General features: G+C 36.1%; 1 protein-coding gene across 2 annotated transcripts in view; it reads right to left on the bottom strand.

Moving 5' to 3' along the window:
* Positions 1 to 22642, bottom strand: part of LOC129216861 (angiotensin-converting enzyme-like) — a 77654-nt gene that overhangs the window by 32122 nt on the left and 22890 nt on the right. For both annotated transcript variants that reach the window (XM_054851076.1, XM_054851075.1), the window contains exons 2-6: positions 15594 to 15858; positions 12488 to 12652; positions 10479 to 10581; positions 3089 to 3232; positions 608 to 799 (exon numbers count right to left, since the gene is read on the bottom strand). In XM_054851076.1, the coding sequence (XP_054707051.1) occupies positions 608 to 799; positions 3089 to 3232; positions 10479 to 10581; positions 12488 to 12652; positions 15594 to 15818 (829 nt within the window). In that variant the 5' untranslated portion in view covers positions 15819 to 15858. The remainder of the gene's footprint in view (positions 1 to 607; positions 800 to 3088; positions 3233 to 10478; positions 10582 to 12487; positions 12653 to 15593; positions 15859 to 22642) is intronic.

Raw genomic sequence — 22642 nt, 5'->3', positions numbered from 1 at the left:
ATAGGGAGGGGGGGGGTGAAGAAAATCATTGAGACGAAAGATCCGTTGTCTTTTTTTTTCTCCCGAATACGAGCAAATAAAACTCTGGGTTTTGTTTTAAAGGCTTCTCCTGTAATCGGAGGATTTAAAATGTTTACTTTTTGGTTATTTTTCCGAAATCTGCCGCAAAATTTTACTGATTTTTTTTTTTTTTTTTGTTCAAGTCGGATAGTTGAACGCGCATCACTTGACATAACTTTCATTTTCGAGGTGGACCGTGCAAAGCCGGGCAACGCAGCTAGTATATCTTAAGGCTCCTATATATACGAGCCATCAGCTTAAGATCAGCCTTTTTGGATCGGAGCGCGAGTTTGATTGGTTGTCTTTTCTGGCGATTAATCGCGTTTGGTGATTGTTCAATGCCGGCGAATATTAGCGGCACGTGAACTGTTTATTAAATAAAGTATTATTTTCGTCAAATTTGGCGAAACCCGAAACTGCTGTGGTAACCCAAGCAGTGCAACAATGAAAAATCCGATCCAAAATGGCTAAACTTAAGCTAATGCTTCGGCCTGTCTATATAGCCGCTTTAGTATATCTAGAAAAATCGTAACAGTATGTGTAGTACCTAGAAGGTGTGCCGGAATGGGACCGTCGGGCTTGATGTCTGCTCCCGGATACTGCCGGATGAGCTTCCTCCTGACGTAAGCGTGAAGCTGCTTGTAGAACGGTTCGATGGTCTTCCAGAGATCCTCCACTTCGTCCTGGAAAGTTTCGCTCTCGTAGGCCTCCCTCCACATTTCGCCTGCGTCCTCGAAACCTGAAAACGAAACTTAACTCGTCAGCACGGTTTCAAAGTTTCGCTTCAGAAATAGAAACTTTATCAGCAAGATACTGAACACAAATGAAATAAAATAAGTAGTAAGGCTAGAGGAGGTAACTAGGGGAAAACAATATTTCAAAAACTATGAAGAAAACTTTTCTTTCAGGAAATCGATTCAATCAATTTCATACAGTCTTTGTTTTATTTTCCTGGCCATAATTCCGGTATTTGGGTAGACCAGAGTTTCTTCATTTTTCCGATGAGTGGAACCCTTTTAAATGACTACCATTTTTTCGTGGAACCTTTGATTTTTTATAAGTAGCACAGTTTGAAACAACATTCTTGAAATATTTTATTGGAAGTCAACGTGAAAATTATTTCAAATAAAGTTCATTAGTTTTAACGTAATTTCAGAATCGTACCAAAAAAAAAAAGTCGAATGACAACCAAGGCAATTAGAAGCAAAGGGATGTAAGTAGCAAAATTAAAAATTTAGAGATAACCATAAATGGTAGGTGAACTTCTCCTCTATATTTGGGGCAAGAGATAGTACTATTAGCCCTGGTAAGTGCTGTTATACAGTATGATTTAGAAAAAAAATTCAATGAAAGCCTACCTAGGATCTGATCTTTAAACGCGTTTTACTCAAAACTTGAAAACGTCCACTCACATCCCTTTGCTTCTCACTGCCTCAAATGTGAAAACAAAACTTTTTGACGCATACTAAGTTTCAAAATTTAAGTTTCAAGTTTGAAAAATCAATATTTTAATAGATTTTTAAAGCGTCCAAAAAGACAATTCAGAAAACAAAGAATGAGAATTTCGGTGGAACCTTTGATTGAACTCCATGGAGCCCTTGGGTTCAACGGAACGCAACTTAAGAAACGCTGGTGTAGACTCATAAAGTAAACTGACGCTTGGCAACTGTTTTGCTTTCAAACTTGGTAAAAATAGAAGAGTATCGTGTACGTCGTCGCCATGTTTGCTCCTCGTGCTTCAATTTTACATTTTGTTTGAACCTGGAACGATTTTAATGGTTTGATATTTATTAGGCGGAACGTTTTACATCCTTATGGAGCTTTCCTGTTGTTTACAGTTAGAGCAAACCTAGCATGCCGGGGCATTGACCATATCCGTGGGGCTGTGATTAGGATCTGCGTTGCCATCACAATACTGCCAGGTTAGATTTGCCCCAACTATAGTTTTTTTTCTTATGCTGCATGTTACTAAAAACATTCAGTTATAAACTTAATCCAACCATCTCTGCTAGTTCTGTTATACAAGTTAGGCGCTTCCAATGACCTCATACATATTGTAGCCTGATGTATTTGGAAATAATTAAACTTCTCATATTTTTTATATTCTTGGAAGACAATGTTCATTAGATTTTTAGTTTCTGTAAGATTTTATTGCTTTACACGAAATTTTAGTGGGTCGCATGCGGCACATGAACTGTTGGTTGACTATCACTGTTCTAGGACTTTAAAACTCGAAACCTAAGATATATGTCACGATTTTCTACACGTATATATATCCTGGGGAAATAAATCCCTTTTTCTATTTCCCAACTAGTTTTTGGAGTAAATGAAAACAAAATGGATACGGGATTTCATTCGATAACAAACTCGTTTTATCAAAACTTTCATACTCGTTAACTACCAGGAACATAGTCTTGAACGCAATAAAAAAAATTTCATACCTCAACTCATTTAAGAGGTAGAGAAGTTAAAATAAATCTGAAGTTTAAACACTTATTTTTTTAAAGAAATCAATTGCCCTAACTAGACCTACAGATGAAACTTATAAACCTTTTGAGGCGCTGAATATAAAATTACAGTGCTTAGACAGGCTGAGAACAGGTCGATTCTGTTGAAGCTACTGTGTTAGTCGACTGAAAAAGAAAAAAAAAAAAAGGACCCAACTATGTGGTTTCAAACAAAGTCAATGTGACTCAAAGGGTTATAGTAAGGCCCCACTTAATTCTTATAGACCGTGACAGTCGCTGAAACTCATGGCAACAAAGAGGGCGCTACCCGGAACTCCTGTTTCCATTACGTTGCCGTTGATTGGTGGATGCAGGGGTTCCGTTCAGCCCCTCTTGCGGTCAAAATGGGCGACGTCCAATCAAAAATAAACAAACTTTGAATCGTTGACATTGATTGGTGGATGCAGGAGCTGCATCGGTTTAACACAGAGAAGTCATAAATTGTCATGGCCCGTTAAACGTCAGCCCCATCTAGTGGGGCCATGGTTACAGCTATCAAAAGTACTGGATGTGTGTCGTACCGTTGAGCACGGCGGCCTCGTTGGAGAGCTCGACGTATCTCAGGAACTTGTCCTTCATTTCTTTGCCGGTGGCGTCTCTCCAGCCTGCCCAAATGTGCTTCAGCAAGTCGTAATCCCTTGAGTTCATCAACATCTCGGTCAGCTCTGAAATGAGAAGGAAGAGGTACAGCGAGAAATACTGCGGCACATAAGTGTATTTTACTCTAGACAGAAAAAATGAAGCCCAAAAAAAAAAAAAAATAATAATAATAATAATAATAAAAGAAAAATTAATTTGAATTTTGACATCTTTGAATTCAAATTATGTTTTTCGCAATCACGAGTGTGTATATGTAGGCGTGTTTGTTTGTGTGTGGGGGGGTTTGTGTGTAGGGAGTTGTGTGTATGAATGTGTGTGTGGGGGTATGTGTGTGTAGGCATATGTGTTTGTGTCTGTGTGCAGGCATGAATGAGTGGGTAGTTGTGTGTATGTTTTTGTTTGTGTGTTTGTGTAGGTGTATGTGTGTGTAGTTGTGTATGTATGCGCGTGTGTGTAGTTGTGTATGTATGCGCGTGTGTGTAGGACATGGATGCAACCAGGAGACGGCTTTCGCTGTAGGAGCAGCATCGTGAGGAGCCGGTCGACGGTGATGGTGCGGAGGGTGGCGGTGGGAAAATAAAATGATAGGACGCCAAAAACAGTCAAATGAAAGCAATAAGCAATCGTGATTGCTCAAAAATAAATAAATAAATAAATAATAAATAAATAAAGATTCAATTGTTTGGATGGCTCAGAGGCCATTCACTTCAGAATAACATTAGATTATTGCCCTCCAAGTTTTCCTCATAAGTATAACAAAAGCTGTGGCCACTTTCGATTATTTAGATTCAATAGGGGGTTCCGCCCCCTGCTCGTTGCTGCTCTACGATCCCGAAAGATTGCTTAGCAATCTTATTCGATTCGCAATGATTTAGATCAACCCCCTTGACATTTAAATTGAAACCCCTTTCCGGTATCAAAAACTAACTTGTACCAACTTGTACATAGCTATAGTTGCTAAGGAGCTCCTGAGCATTGCAAAACGGCCCTTTGTGCGCTTGAAAAGCAACTTTTAAATTCGTGGTCTCTTGTAATATATTTTGCTCTGATCATTATTTTATCATATATATTTGCTGCTGTTCAGAACTGTCCACAGACTTATAAAATTACTAGTGCTTGCAAACGCGGCTAATAGATTCATTTGAAACTTGTGTGCAGTCAGGCAAGTCATTTCAAATCTTTCCAGGGTCCGAAGGGTATATGCAATACGCAATGTATATTGTACCAAAGAAACGGCAAAATACGTTAATTTTCGAAAGCCAGGGGGAAGGGCCATTGTCCCCCTTAAGGCGGGCGTGGGTGCAGCACTATTTGGAAGTGCTTGTTTTGATGGGTACCATATCAGCTCAAATTTCGCAAAAAGACACCAGGTATTGAAAAAAACATAAGTGATATCTGGCTTGCTTGCACAATCGTCATGTAAGTTTTTTGTTTCAATAATGAAATTTTCTGTGAATTTTCTTGCTTGCTGTTTTTAGAAGTTTGTCTTAAGTTTAAAAGCATGTGTATTCAATCTTTCTTTTATATAATGCTCATTTTTAATGCAGCATGCCTTTAAACGAGCTCGAAACACGCATATTGAAGTTTTTTCAATTCTGTTTTATACCTTTATTTTTTGTTATTTAACCTTTTCATCGTGAAACCCTTCCCCCTTATTTTTCTTATCTGCTTTTATTCCTACTCTTCCTTAACGCAGTTACCCGTGAAAATGTCTTTCTCTCCATCATTTAGTGCGGAATTTAAATCAATACTTTATCCACTTTCTTACAACGTTTAAAGAAAATCATTAACAATTTACTTGACATTGTAGATATAGGCTGTGCGCATTAAGAAGAAAGAGACAGAGTATATCTGCTCTAAGGTTGTACGCAGTAGAGATAATTAAACTCTTCAGCACCATATTGTTTTCAGAAATTCTAAAAAAACCATTGGTATACATGCCAGAAAAAAAAAATCATAATGATGAGTACAATTACTTTTAAAAAACTAGGAGAATGTTTATTGCTGTGTCTCAGGTTTTGTTAAGGGTTTATAAATTACTTTTAAATAAAAAAAATAAAAAATAAAAAACCGCCTTCAAAAAAATACCCAGGAACTAAAAAGCAAAAAATAACTGATTACACTTACATTCTATTTCCTACCCAAACGGAAATGAAATTTATTCTAAAATTCCAGTACAAAAATCAACTAAACTAAACACCGAATTATAAAATAAACACTGATTTAAACTACTATACGATGAATTATTTTAAATACCTAACTAATTATATACGATCTCTTAATTTTTAATAACCTTTTGAAGTCGGGGCTTCCTATAAACAACTACATAACGTAACTGACAACCCACCGCATCCTGAATTAAACACTAATTTAAATATACGCGAAATTAGTCTTTAAAACTAAACCTACTCAGTTATAAATATATTAATATAAATTAAATCGTGGGGGAGGGGTGTTCTGTATTCAATTCCCCCTCAATTGAACACTAAATATATTTAATAATTGGAATATTAAATAAAGAACTTTATATTTTAGTGCCTAAATAAAGTTATTTATTAGTAAATAAAATATTAAGGTAATTGATTCAACTATTAAAGTGGCAAAATATATTTAATTTACTGCTTTGCTACGCAGTAATAAATACATTAGTAACACCTATTATAAAAAATACCATGCGGCGCAGCGTTGCGAAAATTAATCATCCATGTGCCGCGAGAATTAAATGTCGTTCAAGAGAAAGTCAAAAGCTTAGGTGTGAAAATACACCGATCACAGCAACACCACGTGACCATGACGTGTGAAATTTAAAGTTTCTTGGATTTCTCCGAGACCCCTTATCAGATCCAGACCAAATTACAATGGGACCATTTGGAAAGTATTACACCCTTCCAAAAAAAAAAAAAATAAAATTCAAATCGGTCCAGTAGTGTTGGAATAATTCGAAAACACACATAAAAAGCCGCAATACGAAATCATAACCTCCTTTTCTGAAGTCGGTTAAAAATGAAAGATTGGCTCAGAAACCCAGTCAATGAACGCGTTTAACCGGAGGACAAACGCAACATTTTCTAGTCGTTTCTTTCTTAGAAAAAAAAGTGACTGTTGTCCATTTATCTAAGAAGAAACTTTTGAAACCTTACATATGTATGGATGCATGCACCGGGTGATCAGAAAATGAGTACAGATTCGAAAAATTCATAATACTCGGAATAACTTATGTAGATAGGTAAAAATTGGCACACATGCGAGAAATGACAAGGGGTTTTATTGTAACTACGGAAAAAAGAAAAAAAATATGCGCAGGTTTTTTTTTATGCAAGTTAGCATTCCACTCCATACTCTGCTAGAGTTGTGAAAGATCGCTTGTGTGAGTCGTCTGGTGATGATCGCGAGCTGAACCGCCTCTTTCTTTATGATTGGTCTCTCAGGTCCCCAGATCTCACTCTTGTGATTGCTGACTCTGGAGATACCTGAAGTCAGTAGTCCCCCGTTGGTGTATTCCCAACTGCCACTAATGTGGTAATCCTCCCCCAAATGTAAGAAACCTAGAGCTATTGTGTTGATCCCCGGAAAGACCACCTGTCGAGTAATCCTTTGCCTTCAAAATTCGAAAAGCAAGACCACGTGTCCTCCATTAATGACCACCGTCGTAGGAAAATTTTTTGTTTTACGCCAAGTAAGTGATAAAAACCATTTGATGGAACGAACCCACAGACCCCTTGTACTTAGAACTGAACAAACCACCTCCACTTCCAGCTTTATCACCCATCAGTCAGTTTACGCGCATGTTATAATAGACAACAATGTTAGGTTAAATACGATTTTTGAGTTGCATTCTACGTTTAATGCTTGGTTTCTTTTTAGATAATTGCAGAAATTTTAGTAATACATTCCTCTTCAATAGTTATTTTTATTCAAAACTGAAATTTTAGGAAGAGTATGATACAAAACTGTTTGCAAAAGTACTCACACTTTTTATAGCTGCGCGAAATAAGAACATTTAATATTTACTTTCGTCGTAGAGTTTAATATTAATTCAAAAAGTGAAACAAACTTCGTACAATGAAATATTTCAGTCAAACATTAGTTATTGATACATCTTTTGTTTTTCAAAGAAATATATTAAAGCAATAAACAAATTCAAGCGCTAATTGTCCGCTTTTGAGTTCTTCTAAATTGCTGTGCATGGTTTGTTGAAAGATTGAAATTGCAATTTTTAATAAAACCTTTTAAAATCAAATGTTAATATAATTTAGAAGCCAATGTCTCAACATATATATATATAATAAAAGTGAAAAATATTGAAAAGACCACACCAAAAACCCATTGATGCGCAATGCAGCAAAATTAAAAAGCCAAGTAAATATAAAATAAGCAAGCCAAATTCCAAATATTATACAAAGTATATAAAAATAATGATGATAAAAAGGAAAATTGCAAATAGCTATTAAATAGGAAAAGATAAAGTATGAATCCAGAGCTCAGCATAGCCGTGGAGGATTCATTAAATATGGTCAAAAGACCAAAATTTTTTAACTATGAACTAAAAGAGAATGTTTAAGCTCCAGTACATGCAATATAGAGTAACATTGGGTTTTTGCTCTTGTTTATTGTTTATAGTTTTGCATGCGGTGCATTTGCTCAATGTTACTCTATATTGCATGTACTGGAGCATGCTAAACAATAAACAAGAGCTAAAACCTAATGTTACTCTATATTGCACGTACTGGAGCTTAAACATTCTCTTTTAGTTCATAGTTAAAAAATTTTGGTCTTCAGACCATATTTAATAAATCCTCCACGGCTGATGAGCTCTGGATTCATACTTTATCTTTTCCTATTTAATAACTATTTGCAATTTGGCTTGCTTATTTTATATATATATATATATATATATATATATATATATATATATATATATATATATATATATATATATATATATATATATATATATATATACCCTTGTGCGAATTAATGGAATGAAGTTAGGAATTTTTAATTTTCGAATTTTTTAGGTTTATAACAGCTGTTTAGCCTACAGTTGATTAGGCGCTATAACCTCAGGTTTTTTGTTTTTTTTTTTCACAAATATTGTGTTTTGTTTGAATGTCAGAAATTTCTACATATTTTTGTTTAGAAAATTTTGTTATAGAAATTTCTACAATGTTTTTTCTCAATCCGGTCAATTTTTATCTTTTTGTTAGCCATGGATCTCTACGGAAGAGGCATTGTGACATTCAGTGAAAATCCGATTGCACAACAAAAGAAAAAACGATTTCCGACGAAGAAAAAAAAAGACGAAAAAAAAACGATTTTAAAAGAAAAAACGAAAATTGTGCTTTGCTAAAGACATGGTTTAGAGATCAAGAATTCAAAGAAAAGTGACTCTAGTTAACTCTATGCCCAGTTGAGTGAAAATGGTACTGGACAAAAAAAATGGAGGGGGGGGGGGGCATACTAAGTGGTGACTTTGATTTTATAATTAAATGATGTAAATAAAAGTAAAGGTGATTTTGTAAAAAAAAAAAAAAAAGGTTTGATTCCATTAATTCGCACAAAGGTGTATTTTTCCGTAGTTATAGTAAAACCTCATGTCATTGCAAGCACGTGGGTCAATTTTCACCTGTCTACAACTATTTTTTCGTGTAGTAATAATTTTTCAAATGTATAATACTTATTTTCTGATAACCCACTGTATTACGAATTGCGCATCCAGGACTAGGACTACCCTATTGCAGTGTCAATAGGGAAGTTGCAACCTATTAAATGTTCATATTTTGGCTATTGGATATTGTTAATTGACCCTCAAAACTAAAAAATTAACCATCGCCGAATTTTAAAACACCGTGGTTGATTTTTAATGAATTTTTAAAAATCCACGCGCAAAAGGGCGCGCTTCTGAAACGTCACGAGCCTACGTCACAGGGCGCGAATGGGCAGCCTTCCGCCGAAGATCTCTTGTTTTCGCTAGGGACATTTTGAGCGCGCTGATATTTTTATTTTTTAGAAATTCAATAGTCCTTTTGAACACACTATGGAGACCGGATTCGTTAAAGCACAATCTAAATAATCTTCCCCAACATCAATGAAGATATTCGAATATTTCCGAGAGGATGAGACGTTTAATGTTCCAGAAACGCGAGGAGTTAAATGCGAGGAGATAAGCCTTTTACGTTTCGTCTTCGAAGTCGAATGCGTGACCTTCGGCTTCTCCCGTATCGGAAGAGGGCATGACGTCACTTCCTATGCCATTTGACGTCACAAGCGCTTGAACTTTAAAAATTAATTTAAAAAAAACTACTTATCGTATCGCAAATTTTTTTTCACCTATGATGTTCATACATGTTACTCTATCATATAAAAATAAAATCAAAAAATCGAAAACTTCCCTTAGGACGGGACAAAGGGAGAGTTCTAGAAATATCTTAGGTTTCTCTCCTTATCAAACAAACGATAAAGCCTTTCTATTGGGACAAATGAGCTTCAGCAGTGAAGATAAAAAAGTGAATGGTTAGTGACAACCTGATAAGTAGGTAACGCGGGTATAATTTCAATTAATTATGAGGAAAATAATCTAATAATATAATTATCTCTAATTAATCTCTTGCTTGTTTCCCCCCCCCCCCCCCCCAAAAAAAAGGAACTCCTTCAAGGACATGCCTCATCTTATTGGACTATATTTCGTTTATTCATGGTTTTTGTTATGCCCGAAAATGTCATTCAAAAAATATGTTTTATAAACACCACCACCAAAAAGTAATGCATCGCCAAGTTTTCTTTTCTTTACTCTTTACTAATAATAAAGCTGAATGTCCCTCTGTCTGTCCAGATCCCTGTCCGTCAGGATCTCTGTCTGTCAGGATCTCTGTGACGCGCATAGCGCCTAGACCGTACGGCCGATTTTCATGAAATTTGGCACAAAGTTAGTTTGTAGCATGGGGGTGTGCACCTCGAAGCGATGTTTCGAAAATTCGCTGTGGTTCTTTTTCTATTCCAATTTTAAGAACAAAAATATCATAAGATGGACGAGTAAATTACGAAATTATCATAACGTGGAACCGTAACATGGGTACAAGCCAATTGGCGAGAAAATTCACCATCCATTATTTGTAAATATACAAGCGAACCAAAAGACCTTTTAATTTTCTATTACGGGCAAAGCTGTGCGGGTACCACTAGTTCAACCCATAATTCATCTGAAGCTGAATGAAGAGCCGAAACCTCGTACCATTATCTTCATCAACCAAGTTAACCCTTTCCCCCAAAACAATGTTCAAGATAGGTGAGAGGAAATGTGAGCATCTGTACCTGGTTCTATGGCCAAATCGCATTTAGCATTATCTGTGACATTGGGACGACAGACCTTTGCCTTGGCGTAGATGTCTTGCATATCTGCAGAGAGCTTATTCAGCTGCAAAATGAAAGAGAGGAGAAATCACGATACAATGTTGAAAAGTTCGAGAAGAGATTGGGTGACATTTTAACATTCGATTTTTATCGAGCACCGCCGCGGGAGCGTTTCGTCATTACTTTGGACTGACGCAGCTCTTTTGTTGTTGATAATAAACAATGAGAGAAAAATAGGTCTTATATAACTTTCTTCTTTTTAAGTGTCATCCAAGAAAGAAAGGGTTGAATCCATTTCTCAAATAAAGATTTATATAAAGGGGATAATGTGTTATTGCTATTACGCACAAATGCACACCGACAGTACAAAAAAATTAATTTTAATTTTGACATCTTGAATTCAAATTATGTTTTTCGCAATCACGAGTGTGTGTGTGTATGTAGGCGTGTGTGTTTGTGTGTGGAGGGTGTTTGTGTGTAGGGGGTATGTGTATGTGACGTAGGCATGTGTGTTTGTGTCTGTGTGCAGGCATGAAAGTGTGGGTAGTTGTGTGTTTGTGTATGTGTGTAGGTGTATGTGTGTATGTGTTTGTGTGTGTGTAGTTGTGTATGTATGCGTGTAAGTGTAGGGTATTGACGCAACCTAGAGAGGACTTTCGCTATAGGAGCAGCATCGTGAGGAGCAGGTTGACGGTGGTGCTGCAGAGGGTGCTGGCGGGAAAATAAAATGATAGCACGCCAAAAACAGTCAAATGAAAGCAATAAGCAATTGTGATTACTCAAAACAAAAAAAAGCAAACGTTTACCATAGGTCACAATTTTGTATAACTTGTGCTTGCCCACTGCTCTTCATGTGCACGTTCTAAACTTGATAGACGATTTTTATCAGGGGTGCCCACCTAGGGAGGTCATGGCGCAGACTGAAACTTTTAGGGGATGGGACGGGATGTGTTTAGGGGTAATTTTCACTTTTTTTTGAGAGGGGGGGGGTTGCGTCCTACCTCTTAGGGGGCACCACTGTTTTTATTACTTCGGCTTGTAGAAATCAGCAGATTATTTATTGTTCGTGATTCTTGCATTTTTTTTCCTTCTGAAAAAAAATCAACTGCGCTCAAGAATGGCAAGACTTTTTTTTTTGAGCAATCACGATTGCTTATTGTTCTCACTTGACTGTTTTGGCGTCCTATGATTTTATTTTCCCACCGCCACCCTCCGCACCATCACCGTCGACCGGCTCCTCACGATGCTGCTCCTATAGCGAAAGCCGTCTCCAGGTTGCATCCATGTCCTACACACACGCGCATACATACACAACTACACACACACACACACATACAAACAACTACCCACACATTCATACCTGCACAAAGACACAAACACATATGCCTACACACACATACACATACCCCCCCCCCACACACACATTCATACACACAACTACCCACACACTTATGCCAGCACACAGACACAAACACATATGCCTACACACACATACACATACCCCCTACATACAAACACACATACCCCCTACACACAAACACACATACCCCTCACTCACAAACACACACGCCTACATACACACACTCGTGATTGCGAAAAACATAATTTGAATTCAAGAGGTCAAAATTCAATTTTTTTTTTTTTTTTTTTTTTGCGACTTTACGCTCAAATCGCCGGTAAATGCGCACTTTTTAGCTAACAATAAATTCACCTTTCCTTAATCTGACGCGCTTCAATATTTCTGACGGTCGATTTTTTTTTTTTACTTGTCTGATGAATTGTCTTCGACGCATTGCCCTGCACAAAGGGTAGATGTGGTGGAGGTACTCGAACGACAAGGAGTACAAGGTATTCACCCATTTTCATCTGACGCGATCGAGTAAATCGCAACAAAAACTCATTGGGCTCCGCTACCATTACAGATGCAGAGATCTCTACTTGAAACTTAATTAAATGTTCTGATCACTTACCTCATTGAGTTTTTCTTCTGAAAGTGCTGCTGTTCCTAGGACGGCCAGTTTCTTGAACCACCTGTACACAGTTGCATACGATTCCTTAAAGTCCTTCCATGCGAAAGAAGTTGCCTTTTCCCAAGTTTCCTTGGTGAATTGCGCCTGCTCCTGCAACATTTCCAACTAGAAGAGGAAGATGAGTCAAGTGTCAACGGCATTCAAACACTTTTTTCTCTCGTAATTAATTGTACAGCAGTCATGCTTGCTGTGGGAACAAACATAATGCTGCCTACTCTGGTTTGTAAAACCAGTGGCGTAGCCAAGGGGGTGGGTATAGTGGGGTCATAACTCCCTCCCCCCTTAAGCAATGAAATTATGTGCATGAACAGGGTTGCCACTCAATTTTGGAAAAAAAATTCCCTGTGTTTTCCCTGTATGAAAATAAAACATTACAAACGAGTGAGCACTGATTATTTGGAAAAGAACATTAATATCTTGATAATTTCACCACAGGGTAAAAAAAAGGAAACACAAATTTCTAAATAAATAAGGGAAAATAAATACGAATTCATAATAACTGAAATAATAGCATGGTGGTTGAATATATTCAACTTTTTATTCAAAAAAAAAAAAAACTTCTCTTTGCCATGGACCTAGAAGTGTATAAGTGATCCAGAACAATGATTATTGATGACTAATTTCATACACTCTAAATTATCATGAAATTCAAGATTCTATTTTTAAGATAAATATTTTAATATTTACTTTAAAAAAAATACTTTCAAGCAAAATTACCATTTTTTATTTTACTTTATTTCTGAACTTTATTAATATTCTCATTATAATTATTACTATTTATTTATTTTTTGGTAGTTTATATATTTGGGAATTGATTTTTGTAACTTTAATTTAAGAAGGAAAAAAAATCCCTGTATTTTCCAGGTTTGTGAGGAAATTTTCGAAATTCCCTGGATTTTCCCTGTTTTTTTGTTGATTTTTGAATTTCCTGAGTTTTTCCTGTTTCTTCAGGTTTCCCTGTGGCGTGGCAACCCTGATGAACACACTAACGAGAGACTAAAATTGCACGTTTCGGCCCTTCATACGAACTCCCTACCCCCCACCCCCTGAAAAATTTCTCGCAATGCCACTGTGTGAAACAACATAAAGTATGGCTCTATCAAGATGTTCGACTTTTGAAAGTGGTTATTTCTTCTTTGAAATGTAACTGAAAGGGGGTTGCGTTATACCGGGAGAAAAACAAACTCACGAGGTCAGGCATCATCTTATCAGAGCCATATTGGCTTCAATTTTAGGAGTTCAACTCTATTAGTGTTTTACTACTGGACAAGTTAATAAATCTCAAATAATTTTTAACATCAATTTTATGTGCTGTTAAAAAAAAAAAAATCTACTTTTCAACACTTAAGATTCAATCTCACGAAAAACGATTAACTAATTTAATAAAACATGTAACTTAAGAAATTTTTCATGAACTTATGAAGACTTTGTCAAGTGTCTTAGTCATTTGAATTTTATACCAAGTCACTTTCTGATTTAAAATCCTAATATTCGTTTTGGAAAACAGCGCTTTGAACGTCATTTTCAGCTACTGCGATCTCTCGATCGCAATATTAAGCATCGATTATTATTTTGTTTGATATACTCCTGTTAAGCTCTTTCTTCTCTTTGAATAAACAACTTCACCGCTTATGAAGACACAAAAACAGGGTTGGCCGCATTGGACCCCATGGGTTTTTTTTTTTTTTTTTTTGAAAAAAACCCATTTAAAAAACCCGTTATTTAGCCCACTTTTCGGTTTTTTAAATTTTCTGAGAAGTTAAAAAAATTCATTAATTTAAATTTTTTCACAATTTAAACTTTTTTATTTGTTCTTCACCACGGAAAATGGTCATAAAAATTGAATTTTGAACTTTAATAGTATTTCTTAACTCTTAACGGCATTAAAAAAATACTTCAAAGATTTTAAATAAATACATTTAACTTTTTTCTTTAACTGGTCAATAAATAACTCAAATTATCTTGACTAAATCCTGTCACGTCTGATTTTCTCTATTTTTAGATTGTGCAGAGGAAACTACTCTAGCTAAAAGACTTTCATGTGAATTATTTTCTGAACACAAACACGTCATAAATCTAGAATAAACAAGGTATATTTTTTAAAAATTAACAGGTGTTACAAACGGTCGGACGGAAAACAGAATAGAATGTACAGTATTTTCATTATCTTACGAAAAAGTTTAATATTTCTTACTCTGTACACAGAAGTAGAAAAACAGGCAACATAAAATTAAAAGAAATGTCTCGATTAAGCTGGAATTCAGTAAAAAGGGATTTAAACTACTTGAGGTTCTACAGTAGTTTTGCATAACAAAATGAAATACAATAAAGTAAAATTCAAAAAAAAAAAAAAAAATAGCAATTAAAAACGAACAATAGATTTTATCACTCGAGAAGTAACTTTTCGCCTTAACTGTTAGAAATCATGGAAACTAAAAAATCTAAAACTTCACCACTCTTGCGTTTTGTCGTCTTTTATACTTTTCTTGAGAAAACGCTGAATTTTCCAGCTTTTTTTTACCCCAAGACAATTTTTGTGCTTTGTCCATATACTTACGCTACAATATGCTACAAGTGCCTCACATTTTCCCTAAAAAAAGGCAACCCCCCCCCCACATTTCTTTAAAAAAAACCCAGCTTTAGTTGGGTTTTTTTGGGGGGGTTTTATTAAAAAAAACCCAAAAAACCCTGGGTCCATGGGCTTTTTTAAAAAAAACCCGGGTTTTTGCCAACCCTGCACAAAAGACGATATTAAATTTCGGGGTAATCCTATGGCTTACAGTTCTAAAACCATTCTACAGGCTATGAAGTGGTTCTGGTAAAATTAACATGGTTTGACGACAATCTTTTTTAACAGTTACTTTTGCATTTACCACGACATAGGGAACTGAAAGGGGACTCATTAAGGCTTATGAGAAATAAGCTCTAAGGGGTCCCCAAAAATGCATTGCAACATGCTCCCAAACCTGCAAATCCGGCACTGGGCGAACAATGATCTCATTAATTTAGCCTGTTGCCATAAGACAGAAGCGCCAGATAGACTCACCATTTCCTGCTTGTTCGCTTCTGTCAGATTGCTCTGGTACTTCCAGGTCGAGATGGCCATCTTGTTGGCCATCTCGGCCGCCCTCTTGTCGTTCACCTCGAGGAATTTGAGGGCGGCCTCTTTGTCCCTGATGGCCCCGCTCTTGTACCTCTCCACCCTGTTGTCCACGGAGGCGCTGAAGATGAGACACATCATCTGGAGGACCAAGGAAGTCAGGAACAGCATCTTGCCTCGTCTGGTGCGTGAGGAATCAGATGATCATTGGCTGAAAACGAGATGAGACCTGTGGTTAAAGTAAAGTCACTCGTCAAAATCCGATTTCTTAAGAAAGAAGAGGACACAGCGTTATCTCCTTACGATTGTTGACATTTGTTTACGAAAGAATCTGCTTTAAAATCGATTGATAAAAATTTTTTGAAAAAAAAAAAAAAAAAATAGAACCGACTAAAAAAAATTGCTCTAAAAAGTGAAAAATAATTTTATTCTTTAAACACCATCGATAATACTTTTAAACAAATTTTTTGAAGTTGGCGCAAAAAGAAAAAATGAAATCCATTGTAACGATGCTTCGTTCATACTTTTTTCAGAAAATCATCTAAAGTTAGGAACGAAACATTTATATCGTTACTCAAATATGCTGTTATCAATGCATAATGTGTGTGGTAGTGAAGAAACTAGGCCTGGTTAAATTTATAGTTGTATTTGAGTTATGGCTGTGAATGATCTTATCTATCGTTTTTGCGCCAACTTCAAAAATTTTGTTTAAAAGTATTATCGATGGTGTTTAAAGAATAAAATTATTTTTCACGTTTTAGAGCAATTTTGAAGTCAGTTCTATTTTTTTTTTTTTCCAAATTTTTTTATTTCATTATTTTTAGTGTAAATGTGCATATTTCAGTAAAAGTAAGAAGTTACCTAGTAAGAAGTTCGGCTCTATATCACTGTTTTGCTTCAGAGAAGATTTCATTCTAAATTATCATTACAATTACTATTAATGTTACTGTTATATGGCACCAAATTTTTATAACAATGGGTTTTATATTTAATCATTTAATAGGGAAATTATATGAAATTTACTGTTTTTTGCCCATAACGTTTTGTCCTAGGAACAAATATGGTCAAACAAAGTAATGGGATCTAAGTTGAGCCATCCCTTATCCATTAAAAAAAGAATCATCAAAATCGGTTCACTAAGTGAGACGCTGTGAGTGGACAAAAAAAAAAAAAAAAAAAAAAACATACATACGGTATGAACTGATAACCGCCTCCTTTTTGAAGTCGGTTAAAAATAAGGAAGGACCAGAGTTGATAAATCGGAGCATTGAAGAAACAAGTTTAATTTGTGAAGCAATCGCTGTTTGTTATGATTTTCAAGCGACGTGTATTGATTTTTGTCGTTTGCCGAGCGCCAACAATGGAGAGCTGTGCTATATAACTAACTGAAGCAAATGCCAAACAGATCGGTTCTGGCATCCAGAGACTGCATCCTGGTCTTTTAAGGGATCATCAGCTTGCAATAGCCATAACAGTGTAGGAGGCAGTAAATATTTCACACACCTGAGATTACTTTCACTCTTGTGAGTAAATTTAAATTTTGCGCACCAGCGAAAGAATCACAAATAATATGCTACCCCGTCTCGCCCCTCCACATCTGATGTGGCTATTCCATACGGATGATTCTCACAAGAGTGAAATTTATAAGCAGTTTTTAAGGCTATTTCTTTGAACTGTAAAGAAGGTGACACAAACCAGTGGCGCACCCACGGAGGGGGCTAAGGGGCTTAAGCCCCTCCAAGAGATCAGACGAAATTTAGAAATGGCCAATAACCTCCTTGACTAGACCAAAAAGAAGGGCTAAAATCGTGTCTTTTGGCCGTCAATTTTGGGAAGCTTATAAAATATTTGAAAATTACTCTTCTTCAAATAGGCTGCTGTGTGTTTTCTTAATTTGAGCATAATTAAGTTGGCGTGTGTCCTTTATGATTTACAAATTTAAACTGATTTTGTCGTTCGATAGAGAACACGCTGAGAACTGGAGTGCAATTTTATTCTCTTCTGAAATTTTGTAAAGTTGGTATATACAGTTGGATCTCGACAATTCGAAGCTTATGACTCGAATTTTTCTTTTATCTCGAAGTTTTTATTGGGTCTCAAACTCTTGAGACTGTTAGGGATACTTTTCAGAACTCGAACGTTTTAGTCGGTCCCTTGGGACTTCGAGTTATCGAGAGGTGACTGTAATTAAAATAAAAATTCTCTAACGAAACTTCACTGGAATAGAAATTTAAAAGACAAAATCTACATAAATCTGGGAATGGTTGAAAAAACTGATTTTGCCTCTCTATTCACGTATCAGAGTTCCTTAAAAAAATTCTAGCCCCTCCTAGGGAAAAATCCTGAGTGCGCAACTGACACAAACTTTTCTTTTCATTTTTTTTTTCCAGATATTGTTTTTATTCGAATGCCGTAACGAGCTGTTGCGTACTTGCCTGCAGTTTTGCCCAAGCCCCAGCTTAGAGACGTGACTTACGGCTTATTAACTGAAATGGTATTTAGGTAGACCGTATAACGAACCTTAACTTATAGTTTGTGCATCAAGCATAAAGAAATCGTTATCTGAAATGAAACCTTTTGAACAAAAAATTTGTGCCCACTTCATTGACAGTTCAAACGATAGTCTTGAGAAAAGAAATCTTACAAGTCTTTATAATCGGATGGTCGGATCGGAATGGTCTCTAAGCATCTAAATTTGAGGACATCTTGATTATTTTTAATCTCCGATGCAAAAAGGAAAGAGGTTACAAGCTTAACGGGTGCATTTGTGTAACTATTTGTGGCTCCGTAGCTCCTAAACGGATGAACGGATTTTGATCTTTTTCTGAGCAATCACGATTGCTTATTGCTTTCACTTGACTGTCTTTGGCGTTCCTATGATTTTATTTTCCCACCAGCACTCTCCGCACCATCATCGTCGACCGGCTCCTCACGATGCTGCACCTCTAGCGAAAACCGTCTCCAGGTTTCGTCAATATCCTACACTTACACGCATACATACACGCACCTATACATATATACACCTACACACACGTACATACACCTACACAGACACACAAACACCTACACACACAAACACACACAACTACCTACACATTCATGCCTGCACACAGACACAAACACATATGCCTACACACATACACATACCCCCCCCCACACACACCTACACACATACACACAACTACCCACACACTCATGCCTGCAGACAGACACAAACACACATGCCTACACACATACACATCCCTACACACAAACACACATACCCCCACACACAAACACACACGCCTACATATACACTCGTGATTGCGAAAAACATAATTTGAAATCAAGATGACAAAATTCAAATTTTTTTATTTTATTTTATTTATTTTTTTTTGTTCAAAAAAGTGTGTAGGAGAGGTTCGAAAGGATCGACAGTGTTCTTAATTGGGTCACATCTTTGAATGACTTTAATTACCGTGGCTATTCGTTAAAACCATAAACGTTAGCTTTTTTTTTCTCAGTTTTGGTAGGGAAAATATACTTGTACCTTTTATAATTTGGTACCAATCAAAACAACGAAATGTTCTGCTTATGACGAAATTTGTTTAGAATTTTCGAGCTATATAGACCTTGAATTATGGCTTTTTTTAGTAAATTTCAAATACAGTTCTAAGCATTTATTCTCTTGAGTGATAAGGGTTCCATTGCTGGCTGACAAGAACTATATAGACCTTGAATTATGGCTTTTTTTTAGTAAATTTCAAATACAATTCAAAGCATTGATTCTCTTGAGTGATAAGGGTTCCATTGCTGGCTGACAAGAAGAGCTATATAGACCTTGAATTATGGCTTTTTTTTAGTAAATTTCAAATACAATTCAAAGCATTGATTCTCTTGAGTGATAAGGGTTCCATTGCTGGCTGACAAGAAGAGCTATATAGACCTTGAATTATGGCTTTTTTTTAAAGTAAATTTCAAATGCAATTCAAAGCATTTATACTCTTGACTGATAAGGGTTCCATTGCTGGCTGACAAGAAGAGAAACCTCAGTGATGTGATCTGTGCAATTTCAGTCTTATATTTGAAAAACCTTTTCATAAAATTCTACCAATTCTACCCATTTTTAAGATGGATTCGATCGTTCTGAACGCTAGTCGGCTGTCGAAAATTGCCGCAGTCAATATACGACCAGCCCCTCATTTTGTGACTCTCAGCTTGCGTTCGACGAACCTCACCGGTCGACCGGTGAGTAACCGGTTACTAACCGCAGCGTTCTTGAGAGCCACTGGTTAACTGGTTGCTTCCGATGTCGTTTTACGAGCCTCATCGGTGGATCTACCGGTCGACCGCAACCCTAGCTGGTTGATTGGTTGATGGAACCGCGTGACATTTTTGAACAATTATATGTATTTTTCACCTCCGTGTTATTCGTCTGCGTCATGTCTGCGCAAGCAACCGGTGATCAACCGAAAGCGTTCGATGAAGAATGGACCTTATTCACGGTTTGGCAACGGTCCCATCAGCTGTCCGTCTGCGGGTATTTTGACCAATTACGTAGTGTCAGTAGTGCTAAAGAAACTCGTTTTATTTAAGGATTACTGGACTTCATGCGCATAATGAACATGTTTAGGGCTTAAAAAGACTTACGAATGCATGAAAAATGGTGAGAAACGGGGAAAATAAAAATAGAATTCGAGTTTTCACCATGTTTCTGATAAGGAACCAAAGAGGCTTAAACCCATGAAAATACGATAATAAAGAGAGTATTTCGTATCAAATGAATCGTTCATCATTCTTTTACAACGTTTCTTAGTTAAAAACGTAAAAAACCTCCCATTTTTAAATAGAAAGAAGAGTTTATAAGCCACACAAAAGCAAGTGTTATTATACGCTGTAGTGCCGGATTTTCGTCTGCTACAGTTCCCACAATGCACTGCAGTGAGGGGTTTTTACCCGCAGTGACGTCAGGTGAATACTGTCCATTGGTTCGTGAACAACCGAATAGTAACCGCTGACGTCATTGCTGCCACGTGATTATCCAACCGATCGCTACCGGTCGTGCTCGTCGAACGTAAGCTCAGTTTGTTCTTTGCTATTTGAGAAGCGAGAATATTCTTCACGAACTTTTTTTTTTTTGTGCAAATTTACGAGACACGTGATTTTGCTGGAATATGGAAAAGTTCAGAAAAAGAAAGTTCCATGCTGAGGAATTTGTATGGAAGGTTATCGAGCGGAGCTGAAGAGAAAGACACAAGTTGCTGCGTATAATACCACATCAAGCGAGTAAATATACGACCGATGCGAATCAAGCGAGTAAATACATGCGGCAGTGAGAAGCAAAGGGATGTAAGCGGCAAAGTTGAAAATTGGGAGACAACCAGTTCAAATGGCAGGTGAAGTGCTTGTAGCTTTGGTAGGTGCTGCTGTAAAACATGATTTAGAAAAATAATAGTTTAAAAACTAAAAAAAACACGCTTTCGCAGCAAAATGAACTAAAAAGTGAAAAATAATCTTTGGATAATAGTAGTTGATCAATCACTTAATTTTAATGTAATACGAAAAAGCGTGTGGTGCTGTCTATTTACATTTTTGCTCCGACAACAAGGGGAAGAAATTCAAGACAACTGATTAGACGCCCCCCACGCTTTTTTTTTGTATTACATTAAAATTGAGTGATTGGTCAACTACCATCATCCAAAGATTATTTTTCACTTTTTAGTTCATTTTGCTACGAAAGCGGTTTTTTTTTTAGTTTTTTAGACTATTATTTTATTTTTCTGTTTTATAGTCTTATGTTGGAGAATTATCAGGCGACGAAATTATTTATAAAACGAGTGCGAGGTAAGATCTTAAAGTTAAGACAAGGGCACCCCGATGGGAAGCTACTGTGAGTCATCGATGTATGTTTGCGGAAATCATATTTATATTACTTTGAAAATTTGAGATGCATATTTGAATAAAAGCTTTGTTCAACAATGGTCTGATCAGCAATGAATTTCCAATGGAAGGCTCACCTAAATTTTGGCATCAAATTAGTTAAAAACAATTATATTTCGTGTTCTAATTACCTTGGAACATTGGAACAAATTTTGTCTGATGCAGAAAAATTAAAGGTTTTTGTAGATGTTTTAAATAATTTTTGGGAGCATTTTTTAATGTATTTTTAAAAAATTTTCCTTTTTCACATTGTTGGATTTATGCCAAAATATTGATTAAAATTGGAGGAAACTAACAATTAAAAGAGTTAATTTGATTATAGAATTTTGCATTGTCATCGGGTCTGAGGTCGCGTGCCAAATTTCAAAAGAATCCGATCGCAGGAAGTGGGCGAAATTTGAGCTGCAAGATTCCGTTGCAAGATACATACATACATACATACATACAGGTGAAGCTAATAAAAGCGTGTTAAAAAAAGAAATTCAATGAAAGTCTACCTAGGAAGTTATCTTCAAACGCGTTTAATTCAAAACTTGAAAATGTCCACTTACATCCCTTTGCTTAGCAGTGCCTCCTATATGTCTGTGTATTTACACATACATACAAAAATGTAAAAGGAACAAAACAAGTGAACTTGAAATTATGACCACTGATATTATACCGTGCATTTATTTTCGTGAAACATTCAGAAGATGCAAAACGTCTAGTCATTTAGTGAATTTTTTTAATAGTAGTTTTTATGAGTTTAACGCATAGCAAATACTAGTTTATAGAAAATAAAGGCGTAATTTATTCTGTAATATTTTCGTATGCATTTATTATTATCAATTCAGTAAATACATTGGTTCGATTGTAATTTCAAATGTGCATATGAAACAGGGAATGAAGCAAATAACGTTCTAATTCAATATGGTTTTTGATGATTCTAACTTTTCCCCCGTTAAAGCAAAAACAAGATTTGTTTTTAATAAATATATACAAAGAAAATAAGAAATGCCAGGAAAAATGCAATATCAAACAATGCTAAATTGATATCATTTAAATTGAACGTAACGTATAAAATAATTTAAGTTCGC

The sequence above is a fragment of the Uloborus diversus genome, chromosome 2, assembly GCF_026930045.1.
Source record: "Uloborus diversus isolate 005 chromosome 2, Udiv.v.3.1, whole genome shotgun sequence".
Classification (NCBI taxonomy): Eukaryota; Metazoa; Arthropoda; class Arachnida; order Araneae; family Uloboridae; genus Uloborus; species Uloborus diversus.
The sequence above is the reverse complement of the archived record's forward strand: the minus strand, read 5'-3'. Positions and strand labels throughout refer to the sequence as shown.